General features: G+C 36.0%; 1 protein-coding gene across 3 annotated transcripts in view; it reads right to left on the bottom strand.

Annotated features, from left to right (window-relative positions):
- RELN (reelin) overlaps positions 1-20,186 on the bottom strand; it is a 518,586-nt gene that overhangs the window by 177,063 nt on the left and 321,337 nt on the right. For all 3 annotated transcript variants that reach the window (XM_047695315.1, XM_047695316.1, XM_047695317.1), the window contains exons 11-12: positions 16,713-16,858; positions 2,075-2,226 (exon numbers count right to left, since the gene is read on the bottom strand). In XM_047695315.1, coding sequence (XP_047551271.1) covers positions 2,075-2,226; positions 16,713-16,858 — 298 coding nt within the window. The remainder of the gene's footprint in view (positions 1-2,074; positions 2,227-16,712; positions 16,859-20,186) is intronic.

The raw sequence follows: 20,186 nt of genomic DNA, 5'->3' as shown, positions 1-20,186 counted from the left end.
CAGCTCTGCACGGTACTCAGGGCTCATGATGACAAGTGTACTCTTCCTCCCCTTCACCTATTTCACCCATCCCCCACCCTCTCCCCCTCTGGTGACCATCACTTTGTTCTCTAGAGTTAAGAGTCTGTTTCTTGGTTTGTCTCTCTCTTTCCTTTGTTTATGTCTTAAATTCCGCATATGAGTGAAATCATACAGTATTTGTCTTTCTCTGACTGACTTTTAGATGTTACTTGTGGGCAGGAATTCTAAGTAATTTTTATGTATAAAAAAAGATACAGTGAGTCATACCTATTTGCACTAAGTGCGTTTTAAGGGATTTGCCTGAATTCAATCACTGATCAGCAACTCTGAGATGTAGGTACCATTATGACCCCTGATTGTATTCTCCACATAACTTAGCTCAGTGGACTCTAGTCAATCAGAATTAATTAATTTTTAAAATGAAATGGAGATGCTTTTATTTGGGATAATATATTGTCAGCTCATTCAGATGAGTTTTTTCTTGATCATCAATATTATTTTAATTGATTCATTAACAATATGCAGAAAGAGGGGCGCCTGGGTGGCTCAGTGGGTTAAAGCCTCTGCCTTCTGCTCAGTCATGATCCCAGGGTCCTGGGATCAAGCCCCACATTGGGCTCTCTGCTCAGCAGATAGCCTGCTTCTCTCTCTCTGCCTGCCTTTCTGCCTACTTGTGATCTCTGTCTGTCAAATGAATAAATAAAATCTTAAAAAAAACAATATGCAGAAAGAATTATAGATGATTAAATTTGTTCTACAAAGACACTTATATAAACAAGTCAGTGCTTTACAAAGGTGCTGAATGGGGTTGATTCAATATGACTGATCTTGAAAAAAAATCAAGAATTTGAATATTATGTGAAAAATAGTAAAAAGTGAAAATGCTTAGAATTAGAAGCACTGACAAGCTGAAAGTTTATCACAACTTTTTTTAGAGGAGGGTTAAGCTTTCCCAGGAATCTTTCTTAATAAAACGAGAGCCAGTTTGAATTCTAATTTTGTAAAGGAAATGAACTTTGGGTCTCTAAGTATACAGTCCATTTCAGAGTCTAATTGGGGAGATCCTTAATGTAGGAAGATTACATTATTATGTTTTACAGGCACAACTTCCCCATTATCAAACAGATCATCACTGAAAATGAGGTAGCATCAAGCATACAGTGTTTTGGAACATGAGACAATCTGAACTTCACCGTGCCACTCTAACGTGCAGGAAGTAAGGAATGTGAGGGAAATAAACAGCCAGTACTGAAGCCCAGACTCAGGGGGCCTGTTTGTCCTGATGAGCTGACATCTTTTTGAGTAAGTTCAAAGGTGTTAAATGTTTATTAAATGTTTATTTCCTGTTTCACTTCCAGGTGTTGCCTGTGCTTTTCTAGTCACTCAACAAAAAAGTCATGTGACACCTACTCACATTTCTGGAATGACATCCAGTGGAAGAATACGTAACTAACACGATAATTTTGAGAGGGCCCTAATTTCAACCCCCTCATTCTTCCTTGGGTATTTTTCTAAATGTTTATTTACTTATATGCTCCACAATAATCTGGGGAAAAGTACATCTTATGAGCACTTTCTTTGTGTGTTTGGCACATATTAAAAAGTGGACAGTGTTATTAAGGTATTATAAACCTAGTTTCTTAACTTCCCATTCATTTCATCAGTGATGAAATGATGATATATCCATGAAAACAAATGGCTTACTTGGATGACTGCTTCTGGGGGAAGCCAGGGACTTTGGACAAAGGAGTGATTTTGTTCTCAGCTTCTCTCCCATTGTCTTTTCAGCTATGATCACTAAGGGAGAGATGGGATGAAGGTCGATGGCATTTTACCTTCAGGACTACCAAGGCATTTCAGGACTAGCTCTCTTATAGGATGGTACTAGTGGGGCTGGTCTGAAGCAGGTGTGAGCTTTTGCTCACCTAATAGAACTGTGATTTCATGAATTTCATTTTATGTTGTTAGACAACAAACAATCTTACTTCCACAGGGATCTGGGCTGGTGTAGGTTCTGCCTTAGGTTAACAAAATTTGTTCAAATTGTACCTACCCATAATAAAGTAAAATCTCAGGTTCCCATAACCGGTGGTATCCATATATGGGGTGCATAGTTTCCTCTCTCCATCTTTGAGGAAGACCATCGATAAACCTGATTCTACTGTTCCACATTCTGTACCAATGACAGCTCCCAAGATGTCCCACCTTAAAAAAAAGTGAGAATCATGAACAACTGGAATATTAAGTCAAAGATTCATAGAGTATAGCATTTTATTTTTACTGAGGAACATATACTTAATAATCAATCATTCTGAAATAAAGATGTGGTACAACCGATTTAATAATGAACAAATTTTAAACACATTCCATTCACAATTATGATTTTTCTGCAGAGGATAAATTTGATCAATACTATGTATAGTATGTCTACTACATGATAGTCTTTATTCTCAAAGTACTTACAGTCAAGATTGGTGGGGGACTCAGTGTGAACTGAGGAAACAGGGAACTGTAAAAGCGAGTATCATAAGATCATATACTTTTATGGTATTTTGTACATTACCAAAATGTAACTGGAATGTAATGTAAATAATAATGTAATAATGCAATAATAAAGTAATAATGTAAAAAATGTAAATAGAATGTAAAGTCATAGGAGTGGCAAGAGTCTAGCAAGTTTTCCAAAGATGAGATTTAAACTGGATCATGTCGAAAAATATAGAATCAGATATATAGGAGAGAACAAAAATATCTAATATTTTAAAATTCCTGTTTCTCCTTAGTGTTTATTTCTGGCTGTGTCTAATCTGGATCTTGCTAGTCACACAACTCGCTTGCCCACACATGGAGGAAATTGGGACACACAGAGGTTAAGTGGCTTGCCTAAGGCTAATTGCCGGTTTAGCTCTAAAATTGAGATCTTCTGTTTCTCAGTTTGTTGTTATTTTAGTAGTTTCGGTTCTAAAGACTGTATTGTGTCAGGGAGATTATGTTGACCCATTTCAGTTTATAATAGATTTGGGATCAAGATGTTTAGGAAATGTCTTTTTTTTCATAATTTAACGGATTATATTAATCATTCGAGAAACTCAAAAATAACTTTTTGAAGCAGCTCTTAATAGTGCTGGACCACTATAAATTAACAAGGAACCTCCCTTGACTCATACAAGAAAATCTCACCCTGGTTCATTGGTCTTTTACTTGCTCCATTTATCACAATTAAACCACTCAGCCCACTGATCCACAAAGCAAGTTAAGCTTATAAATGATGCATATGATGACTCCTTTTAGGAGTTAGAGTATTTTTAAAGTGAAAAATTGGATAGAAATAGATGGAATTGTCCCGGACTAAAAGAACCTTCTATTCAGGTGAAAAATGAGATTAGTTGTCTTTTTCTCATTATTAGTTGTAAATGAAAAATTCTTCTAGATGAGTCTAAATGAATTATTTTCAAGACTTCCACCACAGACAGTGTGTGAGATATGTTCAGACTGTATGTTTCTTTTCTTTTTCTTTTTTTTTTTTAAGGTTTATTTATTTGAGAGAGAAAAAGAGTGTGCACACACAATCGGGAGGGGCAGAGGGAGAGAGAATCTCAAGCAGACTCCTCATGAGAGTGGAGCCCGATGCCGAGCTCGGTCTCACAACCCTGAGATCACGACCTGAGCCTAAACCAAGAGTTGGACGCTTAACTGACTGAGCCACCCAGGCGTCCCTGTATGTTTCTTTTTAATCTTTATTTTACAGTCCAATATATTCAATTTTACTCTACATTAGTCTTATTTCTCCCACTTTTAAATGTTGGAAGATAACGAAAGTGAAGTTATTTTCTTTAGAAACCTAAATATTTATAATCAAATGAAATGGAAAGTTGAGTCTGCTTTGAAGAGAAAGAAGCAGAGAGAGAGATCTAAAAAATCATTTTGTGTGTCAGTGATTTGAATAAATTATCTTGCATTTATTAATAATTCAGTAGAAGCCTGTTGTAGCATAAGCTCAATCTTTCATGAATTTGTGTAGATACCGGCTCAAGCTTAGTTGGAGACTTGAGAGTCTAGATCCGTGAGGGTGCAAAGTTGTGGGTCTTTTCTAGACAGTCCCCGAACGTCTCTCCATAATCACTTACATGAAGTAAAACTGTAACATAACCAAATCTTTGAGGCCAGAAGTGGTATCTGAGGAGCTCTAAAGTTTTAGTAGTATTTTTGATGGCATGGCAATTTTCCTGAAAACGAGTGTTACTTTTCTACAGCCTAATTTATGTCTTCCTCAGGTAAATGTGGTTGTAGTGAGTTGCATTTGAAGGACTGTCTGCCTATAGGGGAGAGACCTCTACAACATAGCAATTTATATTTATGCTTTATGCTCTGATGACTAAGTCCAAAAAAAGAGCCCCTGTATTATTTATTATAAATACAATGGTATCTATTATTTATAATACAGTGAGTCGAATTTGGAACATAGAAAAAAATTTCATAATCAATAAAATGCCTTAAGGCAACTTTGTTCCTTCGATGTAGCAAGGTCACAATGATGTTTAATTTAGAGCTTTAAAATATGACTTTTCTATTCTTGTGTCAAAAAAAGATGAAAATTTTTGTAAGTAAAGATGATTTAAAGCAGTTTCTTAGCTGGAAAGCGGATGGTCCTCTCAACTATTTTGGAATGCTTTGAGAATACAATTAATTATGTTTTAATCAGCTCATACTTTGATATTTTTAAGAAAGGTACAAGAGGGTAGAAATTAAATCTTTTCACACAGAGAAGATAAATATGTTAGGCGATGGATGTGTTAATTAACTAGATGGAGTTCTTTCACAACGAATACATGTATCATGTCACGATGATGTGCTTTAACTTTCTCACAATCTTGTATGTCAGTGATGCCTCAGGAAAGCTGAAACTAAAAAAGATTTCTTCCATTAGCTTAAAAATAGAATGAGATCTATTCTTTGAAGGGCAATTTGGCAGTAACTATCAAGATGAAAACTAGATACCTCCGTGTATGTATATGTATGTGTATGTACCTGATTCTCTAATTTTCCTTTTCCCTTTTAGGAATCTACATTTCAAAAATACTTTAACAAGTATGCAAAAATTTTCATTACAATATTGTTTGTTGTCAAGGGGGTTCAACTAGATAAACTGGCACATCACCCTTTTGAAATCCTGATCTATATTTACTGACTAGAAGATACATTCATTATATGTTGGTGGTCCTAAAAAATTAAGTTGTGGCACAGTATACAAAATATGACTCTAGTGGGTGCCGTGTTTGTGTGTGTGTAATCACAGAGAAATTTCTGAATCAATATATGTGTACAATTTAACTGAGAGAAATGGGATTAGCATGGGGGACTTGTGATTTTTCCTTTACATATCTGCTTTGCAGTAAGAACGTAATTTTCAGGAAAAAAGAAGAAAGGCATTCAATTTATAGGTATTATAATGCAGAATAAAAATGTAAATGATCTCATTATACGTTGATGAAAATGCTAAGAATATGAACACAGGCAATAGAAGTCATATTTTAATCAGATATTCTCTGCCTACAAATATGGGCATAAAATGCTCTAAAGCTAATGAAGCATTTCACATTATCTCTGAAAATTTGTTTTATTATATTTTCCAAATTATATCAAATCACCTAAAGTTGGTGTGAGCTAAGATACAGGATAAAGTCTGGCTACTGAGATCCCACATTTACCAAATTCATAAGATTTTTTAAATCCCTGTGAACTCTCTGAGGTTAAATTAAGTTCATTCTATCCATAAGGTCTCTATTTGGGATAAATGCTCTGTTATTTAATAAGGGATGTGCCATAGGTAAAGACCCTTCCACATTCATTTATATTCATGAGGTTTATCTTGAGTGTGAGCCCTGTGCGGTCTAGCAAGGTGTGGACTTCGACTGAAGGCCTCTCTACCTTCATTTAGAGGTTTTTCCCTTAGCATGACAGCTTAGGAGAAGGTAAAGGATGAACTCTATCTGAAAGCTTCCCTGCATTTCAAAAATTCTTTTCTTCAATTGGTTCCCCTGTATTTCACTCAAATTCAATTTTGTTTTCGGTTTTTATTACGTGCATTATGTTGATTTACTCTCTTGTCGGAATAACATTAATAAAGAACATTGTCTTTGGAATGGGAGAAAGCACTCAGCTTTCTCACCAATAAGACAGAAATATGACCCAGACTGGAGGACGGTTAGAGAAAATAATGTGCTGCCTGGGATGTGACAGCATGTCAGTAGGTGTTAGATCCCCCTCCCCACCACAAAACGTAGGGCTACCGCTGCTTTAAAGTAAGTGGAAGAGACCATTCAAGTGAAATTCTAAGTTATAATGAGTGTTTTTAATTTTTCACACCAGAATTAGCGAAGCAGCAAGACTGGACAAAGTCACAGTACCATGTACAAGTGGTACTACTTCATCTTTAAGCAAAGGGATACTGAGCTGAAAGAAAAATGACACTTCATCTATCGCAGATCTTTGGTACTATTCATGATTTTTGTCTGTAATCTTCTGGGCTCCTCAGTTTATTATTTATGCTATCTAAATGGTCAGGTTGGTTTGGCTTTAATAAAAATGAACATGCTTATAAAAGAAAAAAAATCCACTTAATACAATATTAACACAGACTGCCAACCTATCTCCAGTCCACTTACCTTGAATTATAAGCTTAAATAAAATCCTTTTTTAGCTTTATAAGCATTTTTGTGAAAAGTGTTCTAAGTCAGAGGGAACATAATTCTTCTGGGTAGAACAGAGGGAAGAATTTTTAGAAAATACAAGAAGATATTCAAACTGTTCTGGAGAATTCTAAATAATTTGAAAGCCTATTTTCAGTTAAAGCACCAACTTATATTGAAGGGGCTATAATACAGATTGTTCTTGTTGGTTTATATACGATTTTGGTTTTCAATGGTCATGTGTAAGATTCTTTGCTACTATTTCCCTGGAACAAGGAAGCCAATATAAAATTGTTTTATTGAGTTTATATTGACTTTTACTTGTCCCCCTGCCCCACTGGATAACTTTCAATATCAAGAAAAACATATTGAGTCAGATGTAAGTGTAATCCAGTTAGCAAGCAGTGCTATTAAAACATATAACTGATACTTTGAATTTTGGTCTCTCTATAGTAAATAATCTGTCAGAGATGAAGCTGTGGCACACCTCAGAAAACCAGTCTTACTCAATTTTTTCTTCTATAATCTTAGATGAATTTTTAAAAAACATATACTTAGAAAGAGCTTCTTCAAAGCAAATTCATAAAGCAGTTACCTTAATAGGATGTGGGTGGTAGTACAAGAGGATTGTTAGCAATGGAAGTTGGACGGAACTGGAACTGGAACTGGTTCAGAGACTACTCTCTTTCTAAACATTGAAAAAGCCAGTAACACCAAATATGGGAAAGCAAATGTGACCTCAGGATGAGTCCCGTTTGCCCTCCAAGCATCTTTTCTATATCTTGCTGGTGTATTGGACTTATGGGCATTCCGTCATGTGCAGTATTTGCCAGTCGTTGCTTTTAATTTTTAAGTAGAGGAAGATGCTTCACAGAAATTATGTCTGTGGCCTGGGAGGGGATGGCTACATGGAGAAGTACAGTTGGCAATATTTTTTGAAACTTATAAAAAGAAATTCTATTTGTTTTCTATTATAATACCAGTATTCTCATTACTGAAAAATTGGAAAATAAAAAGGTTGGAAAAACATCACCCATAACCACACTCTCCCAGAGACAAGCACAATTTTAGTATATTTATTTCTAGTATTTTTTATGTATATTTCCAAATGGTTGTGGTAATGTTATATAGATGGTTTATACTCTGTCTTTCTTCACTTCTATTAGTAATGTACACATTTTCCAGGCTACTATTAATTCTTTATAAATGAGCCACACAGGGGCACCTAGGTGGCTCAGTGGGTTAAAGCATCTGCCTTTGGCCCAGAGTCCTGGGATCAAGCACCACATAGGGCTGTCTGCTCAGCAGGGAGCCTGCTTCCCCCCACACTCTCTGCCTGCCTCTCTGCCTACTTGTGATCTCTGCCTGTCAAATAAATAAATAAAATCTTAAAAAAAATAAATGAACAACACAATATTTTGTTATGTATATACCAAACTGTACCTAGTCATTTTCTTATTTTTGAATTTTAAAATATAATAATAAAAAGTTATACTATTTAGCATACTTTATGGGTCTGGGGAATTAAACCGTCAATTCCCTAATGCTCCTGGATGTGTTCTAGGATACAGGTAATTACAGGATAAGCTTCTTGAGGTGTTAGAGCTCTGCTCTTACTTCACAGAAACCCCTAGATCATCAAGACTGACTTGTGGCCAGTGGTGATCAGGCGAACCACTGAGGAAGGGCTATGGAGAACATAGACAAGGTTGAAGACATGAGCATCTCAACATTTCGGTGCCAGCAGCCTCCTCCAATACCTTCCACAGAGAAATCCCATCACTGGCTGATGTTGTGCCAAGCTGTCAGAAATTAAATCACTTTGGAAGGATTCAGATTTCATTCTCTCTTTCTCTGTGACCTCAGTAAAGATTCTGTCTTGGAAGGGAAGCCAGTGGGGGTATTCTGGATGTTCGCACGGACAGCTGTTTTTTGGAGGGGGAGGAGGGGGGCTACAAACTAACTCAAGAATGGCAGAACCAAAAGCAAAGATGGTGTGTGAATGTGCTGCACATGAAAGGTTTAACATTTAATTTCTATGAAGGAGTTCCAGAACAATACAGCGTTTACTTTTTTGTTATTTGAAATTTTACTGTTTATATTTTTAAAGTATTAAAAAAATTGGCCTCAAGAGAAAGCAATGTTAGAACTCAGGGCCAAAGCAAACCAGAACGAGATACACATTCTTTTTTTTTTTTTTTTAAAGATTTTTATTTATTTATTTGACAGAGAGAGATCACAAGCAGGCAGAGAGGCAGGCAGAGAGAGAGGAAGGGAAACAGGCTCCCTGCTGAGCAGAGAGCCTGATGCAGGGCTCGATCCCAGGACCCCGGGATCATGACCTGAGCCAAAGGCAGAGGTTTAAACCACTGAGCCACCCAGGTGCCCCAAGATACACATTCTTTTAATAGCTTGTAACAAGATTACTCAGATCCATTTTAGCACTTTCACGGTTTTAAAATATATCCAATTATCACTTTAACTAATATGGTCTTTTTTCTTAATGACACTTCATTGGTTTATTTAGAGAATCCAATTTAGGTTTCATTGGCCACTTCAACTTTATTTGTTTGCGTTTCTTCTATAGCTCATTAATTAATCTGAGTATAATTTTCCTTTGAGCACCAGTTTGCTCATATCCCATTACCAACAGTAATTATAGTGGGGATAACGGCTAATTCTAAGTTTTTTGATTGCATATTATGTGCTATGCATTGTGGCAAGTGTCCTACATATACTGTTGCATAAGATATCCCCTTTTATCCTTTTTAGTGTTTAAATTTGGATTTTTTTATCTGATTTGAATGATCTGATTTTAATATGCCTCCTTCTCTCATAGTTTTCTGGTGTATTTGTTTCTCTTCTTTGATTTTTAATTTCGTATGTTATTGTAAATATATAGCTTACTTTTATTAAAAACTTCCTTTGGAAATCTCATTTAGTAAATGAATATAACTCAAATTTATTGAGTTACTGATATGTTTGAAAATATCATTTAATAAATACAACTTGGTCAAATTTATTGGGTTACTGATATGTTTAGATGGATTCTTGACAAATTGTTTTCTGTTTTCTATTGACACTGTTTTTTACTGTTTCCTTTTGTTCCTTTCCCGGCATGTATGAGACTCAGTCTTCCATGTCCTATGTGACCCTCATGTTTCAGAAATTACATAGTCTGTTTCTGGCTAATCTATTATTTACATATTTACACTTAAAAGTTTTCTATTAACATTAAGAGTTACCCCAGAGCTGTATCCTCATTCCAAGCAAGATAGGAACTTTGGCAGTATTTTACTTCCTTACTCTTCTTTCCTTTTTGTCACTTTTCCTTCGTACTTCTCATTGAGGTCATCTGGGCTTTAATTTCAAATTTTTATTAAATTACTTTTTAAGAATCAATACTTATTTAGACTGAACTAGAGGCTTTTTTTTTCTTTGATCGCTACTCTTTCTTGAATCATATTTCTCTTAGATTAATTACTAGGAACATATTACCTCGTAATTCTTTCAGAGAGGGTTTGGGGGGTAGTAAATATTTTGAACCTGGTGTGTCTGAAAAGGTTTGTTTTCATTTTGTTTTTTCTCCAATTGAAGCATAATTGACATATGATATCCTATTAGTTTCAGATGTAGGTCACAGTGATTTAATATTTTTATGTATTAAGAAAAGATCTCCGTAAGTCTACTTACCGTATGTCTCCATAAAAAGTTATTGTAATATTATTGACTATTTTTCCCTATGCTGTACATTACATCCAAAGGTAGAAAGAAAAGTTAACAATGAAATCCCATGTATATAATATCCAATTTCAGTAATTGTCAAGTTGTTTGGGTTCTTTTGATATTGAATTGTGTAAGTTCTTTATATATTTTGGATTTTAAACTCTTATTGGGTATGTAATTTGCAAATATCTTTGACCATTCAGTAGGCAGTCTTTTTGCTTTGTGGATGGCTTCCTTTGCGGTGCAAGAACTTTTAGTTTGATGTAACTTCATCTACTTTTCATAGATTTGAAAAGTTGTATTTTGATTTTCATTTGTTTCAAGTATTTTTTTAAAATTTTCTCTTTGATTCCATGTGTTTGTGTTTTTTTTCAGTTTTGTTCTTGTAGTTGACTTCTAGTTTCATATGTTATGGTTAGAATAGATGCTTGATATGATTTAAGTCTTCTTGAATTTACTGAGACTTGTTTTGTGGTCTAACATATGATCCATCCTGGTGAATGTCCCATGTACATCTGAAGAGTGTGTGTTCTGCAGTTTTTGGATGAAATATTCTCTATATATCTATTCAGTCCATCTGGTCTAATGTGTTGTTTAAGGTCAGTGTTTCCCTATTGATTTTCTGTCTGAATGATCTATCCATTGAGGTAAGTGGGGTATTAAAGTCTCATGCTATTATTGTATTGCTGCCAATCACTCCCTTTATGTCTGTTAATATTGCTTTATATACTTAGGTGTTGCCATGTTGGGTGCATAAATATTTACGAATGTTATATCCTCCCCTGGGTTGACACTTTTGTCATATAATCTTCTTTGTATTTTGTTATAATCAGTCTTAAAGTCTATTTTATCTGAAATAAGAATTGGTACTCCAGCTTTCTTTTCATTTCTATTTGCATGGACTATCTTTATCCATCACTTCACTTTCAGTCTGTCTGTGTCTCTGTATCTCAAGTGTCTCTTGCAGACAGAATATAAAAGGGTGTTATTTTTTTCATCCTCTCAGCCACTGTATGTCTTTTGATTGGAGCATTTAGTCCATTTACATTTAAAGTAATTATTGATAGGTATGTACTTATTTTCATTTTGTTATTTGTTTTCTGGCTATTTCTGTAGTTCTTCTCTGTTCCTTTCTTCTTTGGTTGGTCTCTTCCTTTGTGGCTTCATGATTTTCTTTAGTGTTGTTTGGGTTCCATTCTCTTTATTTTTTGTGTTTCTATCAAAGGTTTTGGGTTATGTACACAAAACACAATTACCATGAAGTTCTTGTATATGTATAAGAATAAAAAGGTTTTTTTCTTTTCCTAATTGTTGTATGATAATTGACTGGAGAAGAATTTTATGTTCCAAATAATTTTTTCAGAACTAGATAACTTCTTCATTTTTTTAAAAAACTTAATGCTTAGTGCTACCAAGAAAAGTACTATGAATCTCACCTAGAAGCTTTTAGGATTTCTTCTTTTATTGGTGTTCTGAAGTTTCTTCCTGATGTTCTAGGACTGGATATGTTCCCATTCATCTTGCTAAACACTTCATTCACAGGAACTATGTCTTCTTCTTCTTCTTCTTCTTTTTTTTTTTTTTTTCTTTTTTCAATCTTGGGAACTTTTCTTCAGCAATATCTTTGAATATTTCATTCCATATATTCTCTCTGACCTCTCTTTCTGGAATTCTTATTTTCCTAACATCAGAAGAGCCAATTTCCCCCATACTTTACAACTTTCTTTCTTATATTCAGTGACCCCAAGTTTTGGGTAGACTTCAAGACCCAAATTTCTAGCTCATTAATTTGTTCTTCAGTAGAGGAAAAAAAAATTAAGTTAGTGTCAACAATCATATATTTTCATCTCACATCTCTATGCTTTCTCATAAAATGTCTTTTAATTTATCAAATGCAGTATGTACTCTTATCTGTCTGAGGATATGAATTATGCCTCTTATCAAATCTCTGTTTATCCTACTCTTTCTGTTTTCTCAGACCTTAGTTCTTTAGTTTGATGATTTTTAAATGGAGTTGATTTTCCTCAGATTTGTTGATTCTAGATCATTTGCTTAAATTTGTATCTGTTATTATTTTTTTAATTTTGGTATAAAAATGGCTACTGGGCAGATGGGCCTTTACATGGGACTACCATGTTACCCCTTGAGGTTTCCAGTTACCTGGATTGCCCTGTTTCTCCATTGCAAGTGTCCACATTCATTGCTTCTTCCTGGGAATAGAGGCCTCTACTTAGAAGTAGGTATACTGAGGGACTCTCCTCTTTGGCAGTCACTATCGCAAAACCTGAGCCCCATCCTTATTCCTGTGACCAGCATCTGAGTCCCGGGTCAGGGCTGAGCCATCTTTTCCGTGTCTTATTCAACATCTGTTTGGGGCTATAGTTCCCTCCTTCCATCAGATCTTCTCTTCTCTTTTTGGGTACAACACTTTTATAATTCCTGACCCAACTAGGGCACATTTTTTTGTTCGTTTTATAGTGTCATTATAGATATGTTTACCCATTTTCTGTAATTTCCAAGGATTTGGGGCAAGTGGTGAAGACTGAAGCATGCTGCGTCGATTCAATATTCTAACATTCATTACATTTGTGGAGTTCCTCCTTAACGTGAATAGTGACAACCATAAAGGTATTTGAATAGTAAAAACATACAATGTTTGCATTTGGGATGAAAAAGAAGTATACAAAATCTATATGATAGCAGTGTGTGTTTCTACAAAGCTCTTTCCCACCTAAAGGCAGTCTCCGCTAGGTGAGATATAGTGGTGGCTAATTAAATGAGGTATTTGTAAAGTTAAGCTGAAGCTTAGAAAGATTCACATAAATTATCAGTGAATCCATTAAAGTTTCTCTCTTGCTGAAGTAACAAATGTGTCTTTTTCTTCTTCTTCTTCTTTTTTTTTTCAGATGTGTCTTCTTAATGAAAAAGAGAAAAAAAACCTTTACGATCCCACTTAAAAAATAAACCTACCAACATTGGATTTAGGACAGTTTTATGATATGAGAGGCAAACAGCTCTTACATCCCTGTGATGTGAGATCAAATAGTTTGACTCAAATGGTAGGAAAAGAGGAACATTTGGGAAACCAGATTCCCAAAATAGTGGCTTTCTTTTCTTTCTTAACATTCATATGAAGTGTTTTCAAATTATTAGAAAGACCTGCATGTTCATTTTTCTCTTTCATAATTCTTACAGGTGAAATACATCATTAAGAGAAGTAAAAATATATACAGGTTAATAATTTAATTAATTCATTAATTTTTTTTTTATTTTTAAAATAGTGACCTCAACATTCACAGAGCTCCATCAATTCAACTGGCTGTTCTTGAGCACAGTGGGGATTTACTGTCTACATTTTCTATGTCAGCAGGTGAGCCAATAATGATTAATTATCAGTGTGGGTGATGATGACGGAGATGAAGAATGAGACAAATATTTAGTAAATCTGGCTGGTAAAACAAAACACATCAAGAAATTCACTACCAAATTCCTAATCTCTTTTTCTTTGCCGGCTCTTACCCTAGGTAAAAAAAATTTCACATTAATTTGATTTTGTGATGGGCTTTTTTCCCCCTCCAAAGTTATAAATAAAAATTATCATGACAACATTCTTCCCTGGACCAGTAAAGCAACATTTGGGAGTGGGTGAAAGGGATGCAGAGAGGGGAGACACACACACACACACACACACACACACACACACACACACACACACTCTCTCTCTCTCTCTCTCATGGACTAAACCAGCATTTTAAACATCACTGCAAACACGGAAAACACTAGATCCTCTCATTATCCTCTTATACCTTTATGTTATAACAGCAAGTTGGATGACTGGTCAACCAGATGAGAGCACAAATGAGGTATATCTGGGGGCTATGGCCTGATAACTTAGGGGGAAAGCTGCAAATAAACCTACGATGTAGTTGCTAGGATAATTTATTGCTTTTAGGACTGGGAGGAGTTAATTGTACAGAAATTAGAGTGCACAGGTGCTTTTGTCAAGCACATTAGTCTATGTTATTGGAGCAGAGATCTGCTGACAAGGCCATGGCCGGAAAGTATTAGCCTCTTAACTGTGACCAAAATCCTGATACATCCTCAGGACTGAGAAGGGGCCAAAGAGCATAATTGCAACCACCTGAGTCACTGAGTGGATGGAACTTGTGCTGACGTTCCTCTGTGTGCGTCCTAACTTTAGTTCTTTTTACAGGAATACTAACAGTTCCTTCTTTGTTTTTGGGGGGGATGGTGTGAATAATTTAGTTTACCACAAATTCTCTCATAACATTAGTGCTCTGTGAAAATGCCTGCTCTGTTAACAGAAATAATTTTTTGCAAGCTATATCTCTGGACTAGTACACTAATTTTCTAAGATGTGTTCAGTTTCTTCTAATATAAAATCAATTCCTTTCTAAGCTTAACTCGTGGTTTTCTGTTTGTTTATACTAAATCTTCACTAATGTTACTAGCAGATTGCTGGATGGACCATTAATCCATCCAAAAAAGCTTTTCTTTGGTTCTTTTATAGACAAGCTTTGATGATACAACAAGCTGGAAAAAAAAAAAAAAGAAAAGGAAAGGAAGAGAAAGCATTGTGGGACAGGGAATAGGTAGATATGAAAGCCATAATTAAAAATAAATTTTCTCTCTCCCCAAAAGAATAGGAATAGTAACACTGAAGTCTTTGAGAAAAGAGATAGATAGGCAGGGATTTAGGTGGGTAAGAGAGTTGTCCTCCTGGAGTTAAATTTGTGTTTCTCTCTCTGCTTTAGTGGGATGGGGGCTGGGTATCATGAAATCATCCACATCCCCAGGGGATGTGGGTCTCACTGAAGAGGATGGCTCATCACTTCCACACAGATGGTATTAGCTTGGAGAGATGAAGGAGTGGAGGTCAACAGATATCTTGTGCTTCCAGATTTGGGACTCTCTCATAGGCAGTCAGGCTCCATAACCAGGAAAGGGGTTTGAATTGGTCTTCTGTATCAGGAATCAGAAAGGGAGAACTGATCCACTGGTGAAGGTTCTTTATCTCCAAAAGGTAGGTAAAGAAGCCTTGCGTACATTGTCAAAATTCTGGACCCCATCAAAGCCCACTGGTTTGTAAGGGGAGTGGAATGAGTCCTGTGTAGTGTAGGGGTTATGAAGGAAAGCAGCCTAACTCTTGGGAAAATCCTGGAGATGGAACAGAGGAGCAGTAGTTGCTGATCCCTCAAGGAGACACCTGGGCCACACTGGAAATGGAACTGCCAGAGTGTTGGTAACTTTATGGACTGAAGGGCTTGAGCATCACTGCTAGGCTGTGAACGAATGAGGTCCCTCAAAGTGTCAGCCTTCTTCAGAGGCGTAACTTGGCCTGCCCCACAGGCTGGACTTCCTTGAGACAGGTCTCTGTCAGCCACAACAGAAATCTAGCTTTCAACAAGTGAAAGACCCTGATGTAGCAGCAAAAGGTCACAGCAGCAGTGGCAGCTCAGGCTGCTGGCCAGATCTCTGTCTATAAATCTCAGGCCCCAGGAAGATGACTGAAAGTCTCAATATAAGAGTAATGGAAAGATTTTGTGTTCCATACACATTGAAAAAGAACTTTTCCCCAGTAAAACCTGAATCAACAAAGCTGAACTAAAAGTGCTTCAATTGTAGTTAAAAGGTACTTGCAATTATAAATTTTTAATATACATTAAAGTAGTTGATTATTTTTTAAAAGATTTTATTTATTTATTTGACAGAGACAGACACAGAAAGAGAGGGAACACAAGCAGGGGGACTGGGAGAGGGAAAGCAGACTCCTTGCCGAGTAGAGAGCCCCATGTGGGGCTCAATCCCAGGACCCTGGGATCATGACCTGAGCCAAAGGCAGATGTTCAATGACTGAGCCAGCCACGTGCCCCAAAAGTAGCTGATTATTTAATAAAGAATGTTTAGGGCAAGTCTAACCATTTGTCCTGCCTATAAGAACAACTGGCTTTGGGGCACCTGGATGGCCCAGTCAGCTAAGCACCTGTCTCTTGATTTCGGCTCAGGTTGAGATCCCAGGGTCACAAGATGGAGCCCCATGTTGGGTTCTTCACTCAGCATGGAGTCTGCTTCAGATTCTCTCTTTCTCTCTGCCCTTCCTTCTCCTGCTTTCTCTCTCAAATAAATAAATGAATCTTCTAAAAGAACAATCAATATTGATTTAACTATGCTTTTGCTATTTAATAATATGCATTTAAAATATGTCCAGTGGATTAATATGAGTGTTATCCGCAGCATGGGATAGCAATTACTTACCCTGTAGGCTGGCTTTCAAATTCTTCTGACCACTGCTCTTGAATATCCTCTGTAGAAAGATCTACATCCCGGGTGGTGGCAAAATTGAACTCACTGCCTTCATTTCCATGGAAATAAATGGAGTTCCCATCTGATTGACAGCTATGCTGTAGATGAAAAGAGAGCATGGGGTGGCTGTTGAATTGGTTTTGTGGCTGTCTTACTCATGTATAATTAGAGTTTTTAGAAAAGTCAACGATATTATTTCCTTTATGATGGGTAGTCAGCTCAGAAGAGCTTGTTACTTCTCTTTGTGTCTTAATTCAATTACAGTTTCTTTCAAACTTATTAAGTTATCCCAAAAAAAGGAGTCAAGAGGCCATCTGAGCTTTGGCACTTCAGCCTTTGGTGTGAAACAAGAATATTTTAATTGGAATAACTTCCCATCTTCACCCAGTCCTTGTCAGGAATTAAGTGTGATAATGACTAGTCATATATTTTCAATACTGTGCTTATGGGGCTAAATCTCACTGACCTTTTCAATATTCTATGTATTTCTGGCTTGCCATTCAAACCTTTCACAATTTGTCTGTAAGTGGGATAGGAGTCGAAGAGCCAGCTAATCAAAACATGGAATATAGAAAAGGTCAAATTAATCCCTGATATGATCGTATATTCTCAGCTACCTTTGGAATAGAAGTTTCTGGCAAGACCTCAGGAGTGCACGATGCGCCCAGTGAAGAGCTGGGAAATTACAATCTTTGTTATTCTCCCCCAAAGCACAAGGTTTACAAAGAATAGAGAAAAAGAGTTTCTTGTAATGCTTTTTTTAAACCTCTATTTTTTCAGCTTAAAGTCAGAAATAAGTTCAAACTTTGGAGCTGAGTAAAGTGAGTATTTACTTTTTTGAAAATGTATTTTTGGTAGTAAGTCATATATACAGAAATACTAATAAAACAAAGAACAAATATCCTTTAAGTGTTATATACTCTTAAAATGAAATAGAAATGAAGAAAAATAACTGGACAGAAAATATCACACCCAGTGACTGTAAGTTCTGTAGCACTGGGATCATGTCCATTTTGTTCCTGCTGTGTGTACAAATAAGATTTGGCTTATAGTAGAAATTAAAAAAAATTTTTGAGTAATTCAATAGTGAATGAATGAATGAATGAATTATACAGCTCTGCCTTTTCAAGTAATCAATTTTTCTTTTACAGAGAACTTATTATGTAGAAGGCATTTAGGAAGGTAGTGGATGGGGGGTTTATAACAAAGTACAATAATACATAATCTTTGCTCTCAAAAGAATCCCAGTCTCATTGAGAGATACCAAAGATAGGTTGCAACACTAGGCAACAGATAGGAAGTGCTAATGAGTGAGAAAAGGTAAGAATCACTGTCCAGGGCTGGTCAGTGTATAGGTTTCACGGGCAAACAGGTCTTTAACATGTTTTAAAGGATGGATAAAGATCCAAGTTGAATGACAAATATGAATGAATGACAAAGATAATCAGTAGGCATGATTTTGAGAATCTGACTGGAGGCTGACAATAAAAAAAAATCTTTAGTAATCTTAGGGATCTCTACAATATCCTATTGGCAGTGGTGTCCTAAAATAAGGGAGTGATGTATGCAAAGAAATGTTTTATGACAATTAAACTGGTTAAGGCTGATAAAATCAGTTGAAGGAGGAAACAGAATACCATTTTGAAACAGCAAATAAAGCTTCTAGAAACTTCTAAAAGCTCAAGAGTCCGAGCATATGATCTTGGGGGAATCATTTCACAGCGCTAACACATAAGACACACCCACAGAGCCCGTCATCATCTTAGATAATATTGTAGCACGAAGCATGCATCACCTGCCCGAGAATCTTTTTCACACCACAGTGAATACAGATTATTCACAGAAGCTAAACTGAACTCATTTTATGTGATCCTAAACCCACAGAAAAGGATCAAAACTAGGGCTCAGTTTTTTTGACTGTAGAAACTGTCAAAAGGTGACAAACCCAAGGGTCCACCGCTATTATCCTGTAAAGACTACAAATGCTAACAAAATAACAAGGAATTACTTTCCTAATAAGCCCACCAAACTCTAAGTAACGGGTGGTTTTTTTTTTTTTTTTTTTTACAATTATCTTTGCATTCAGGAATCCTGATCAACTATAGCCTATGTGTATATGGGATTAATATAAGAACACTGATTATCAGTGTAGATGATACATTTAGTCATTGTCTAAGGAAAAGCCATACATGAAATATCTTTTTGTGTGAAAACAGAACAATTTAATTACAATTTAAAAGGGCATATTTACATAATAAAAAGAGTGACTCACTTAACTTGGTCATTTCTGGCTAAACACCAATTTAATTATTTTGATTTTGGTTTCATTTGCCTCAGGATTGTTTGTTAATATTTTAAGACTGTTATAAATGAGTGTTTTGCCACTCTCCAAATTTTATATTATTAAGATATTTGATGTATATTTTTATTTAGTTGAGATGGAAGATTTATGTAAAAAAAGCCATTATACAACTAGATACTGTTTAACTGAATATTGTTAAACTGATTTCCAAAAATTAAAATCAGTTGGTGTTTTAGAAAAATAGAAATTTTTTTAAAAGATTTTATTTATTTATTTGACAGACAGAGGTCACAAGTAGGCAGAGAAGCAGGCAGAGAGAGAGAGGAGGAAGCAGGCTCCCCACCGAGCAGAGAGCCCGATGCGGGGCCCAATCTCAGGACCCTGGGATCATGACCTGAGCCAAAGGCAGAGGCTTTAACCCACTCAGCCACCCAGGCACCCCAAAATAGAAATAATTTTAAAGGATCTTTTTGTTATTTTGCTATTACCAAATACATTTGGTAGTTGAATAGATCACTTGTAATTGTATAATTATTGAAAATTATCTACCAAATATACATTTTTGACACTATGACTACAGAGGGCTAGCATATGAAACAAGTAATATTTACCATATCAAGGGTAAATAAAGCAATCTGAAAAAATATTACCACTCAACTGAATGTCATCCAATTTTCACGCTAACATAATAGGATCTAAAAACTAGTAAGATCTATCTTTGGTAAGTTTCCATGAAAGAGATAATGATATTGTTTGGGGCATAGTTTTTATTATTTCTATAGGGAAGGAGTTCTTCTTTAACAGCTTGTAGTGAAAGAAGAATAATGCCAAATCTAAATTCAAACAGAGGGGGCAGTGGTTTAGAACAATCAGTGCTGGTCTTTCCCCAGCAAATATCCTAATCCTGTCTGTCAGGCTGAAGGGAAGATTTGCAGTTGGCTCTCTTCTCCCTTCCCAAATAGGCCCAAAGTCTTCTGGGTGTGGAGGGGAAGAAGTACTGCTCTTGGAAGGTTTTCTTCTCCATAGTCTTAATGCTGCAATGCACTACCAAAAAAAGGTTGTGACATATGCAAAGTCAGCAGCCACAGCTCGGCGGGAGGCAACTTGACCTCCCCTCTCTCTGA

This window comes from Lutra lutra, chromosome 11 (assembly GCF_902655055.1).
Source record: "Lutra lutra chromosome 11, mLutLut1.2, whole genome shotgun sequence".
In the NCBI taxonomy this organism is placed as follows: domain Eukaryota; kingdom Metazoa; phylum Chordata; class Mammalia; order Carnivora; family Mustelidae; genus Lutra; species Lutra lutra.
This window is presented reverse-complemented; position numbering and strand designations above follow the sequence as displayed.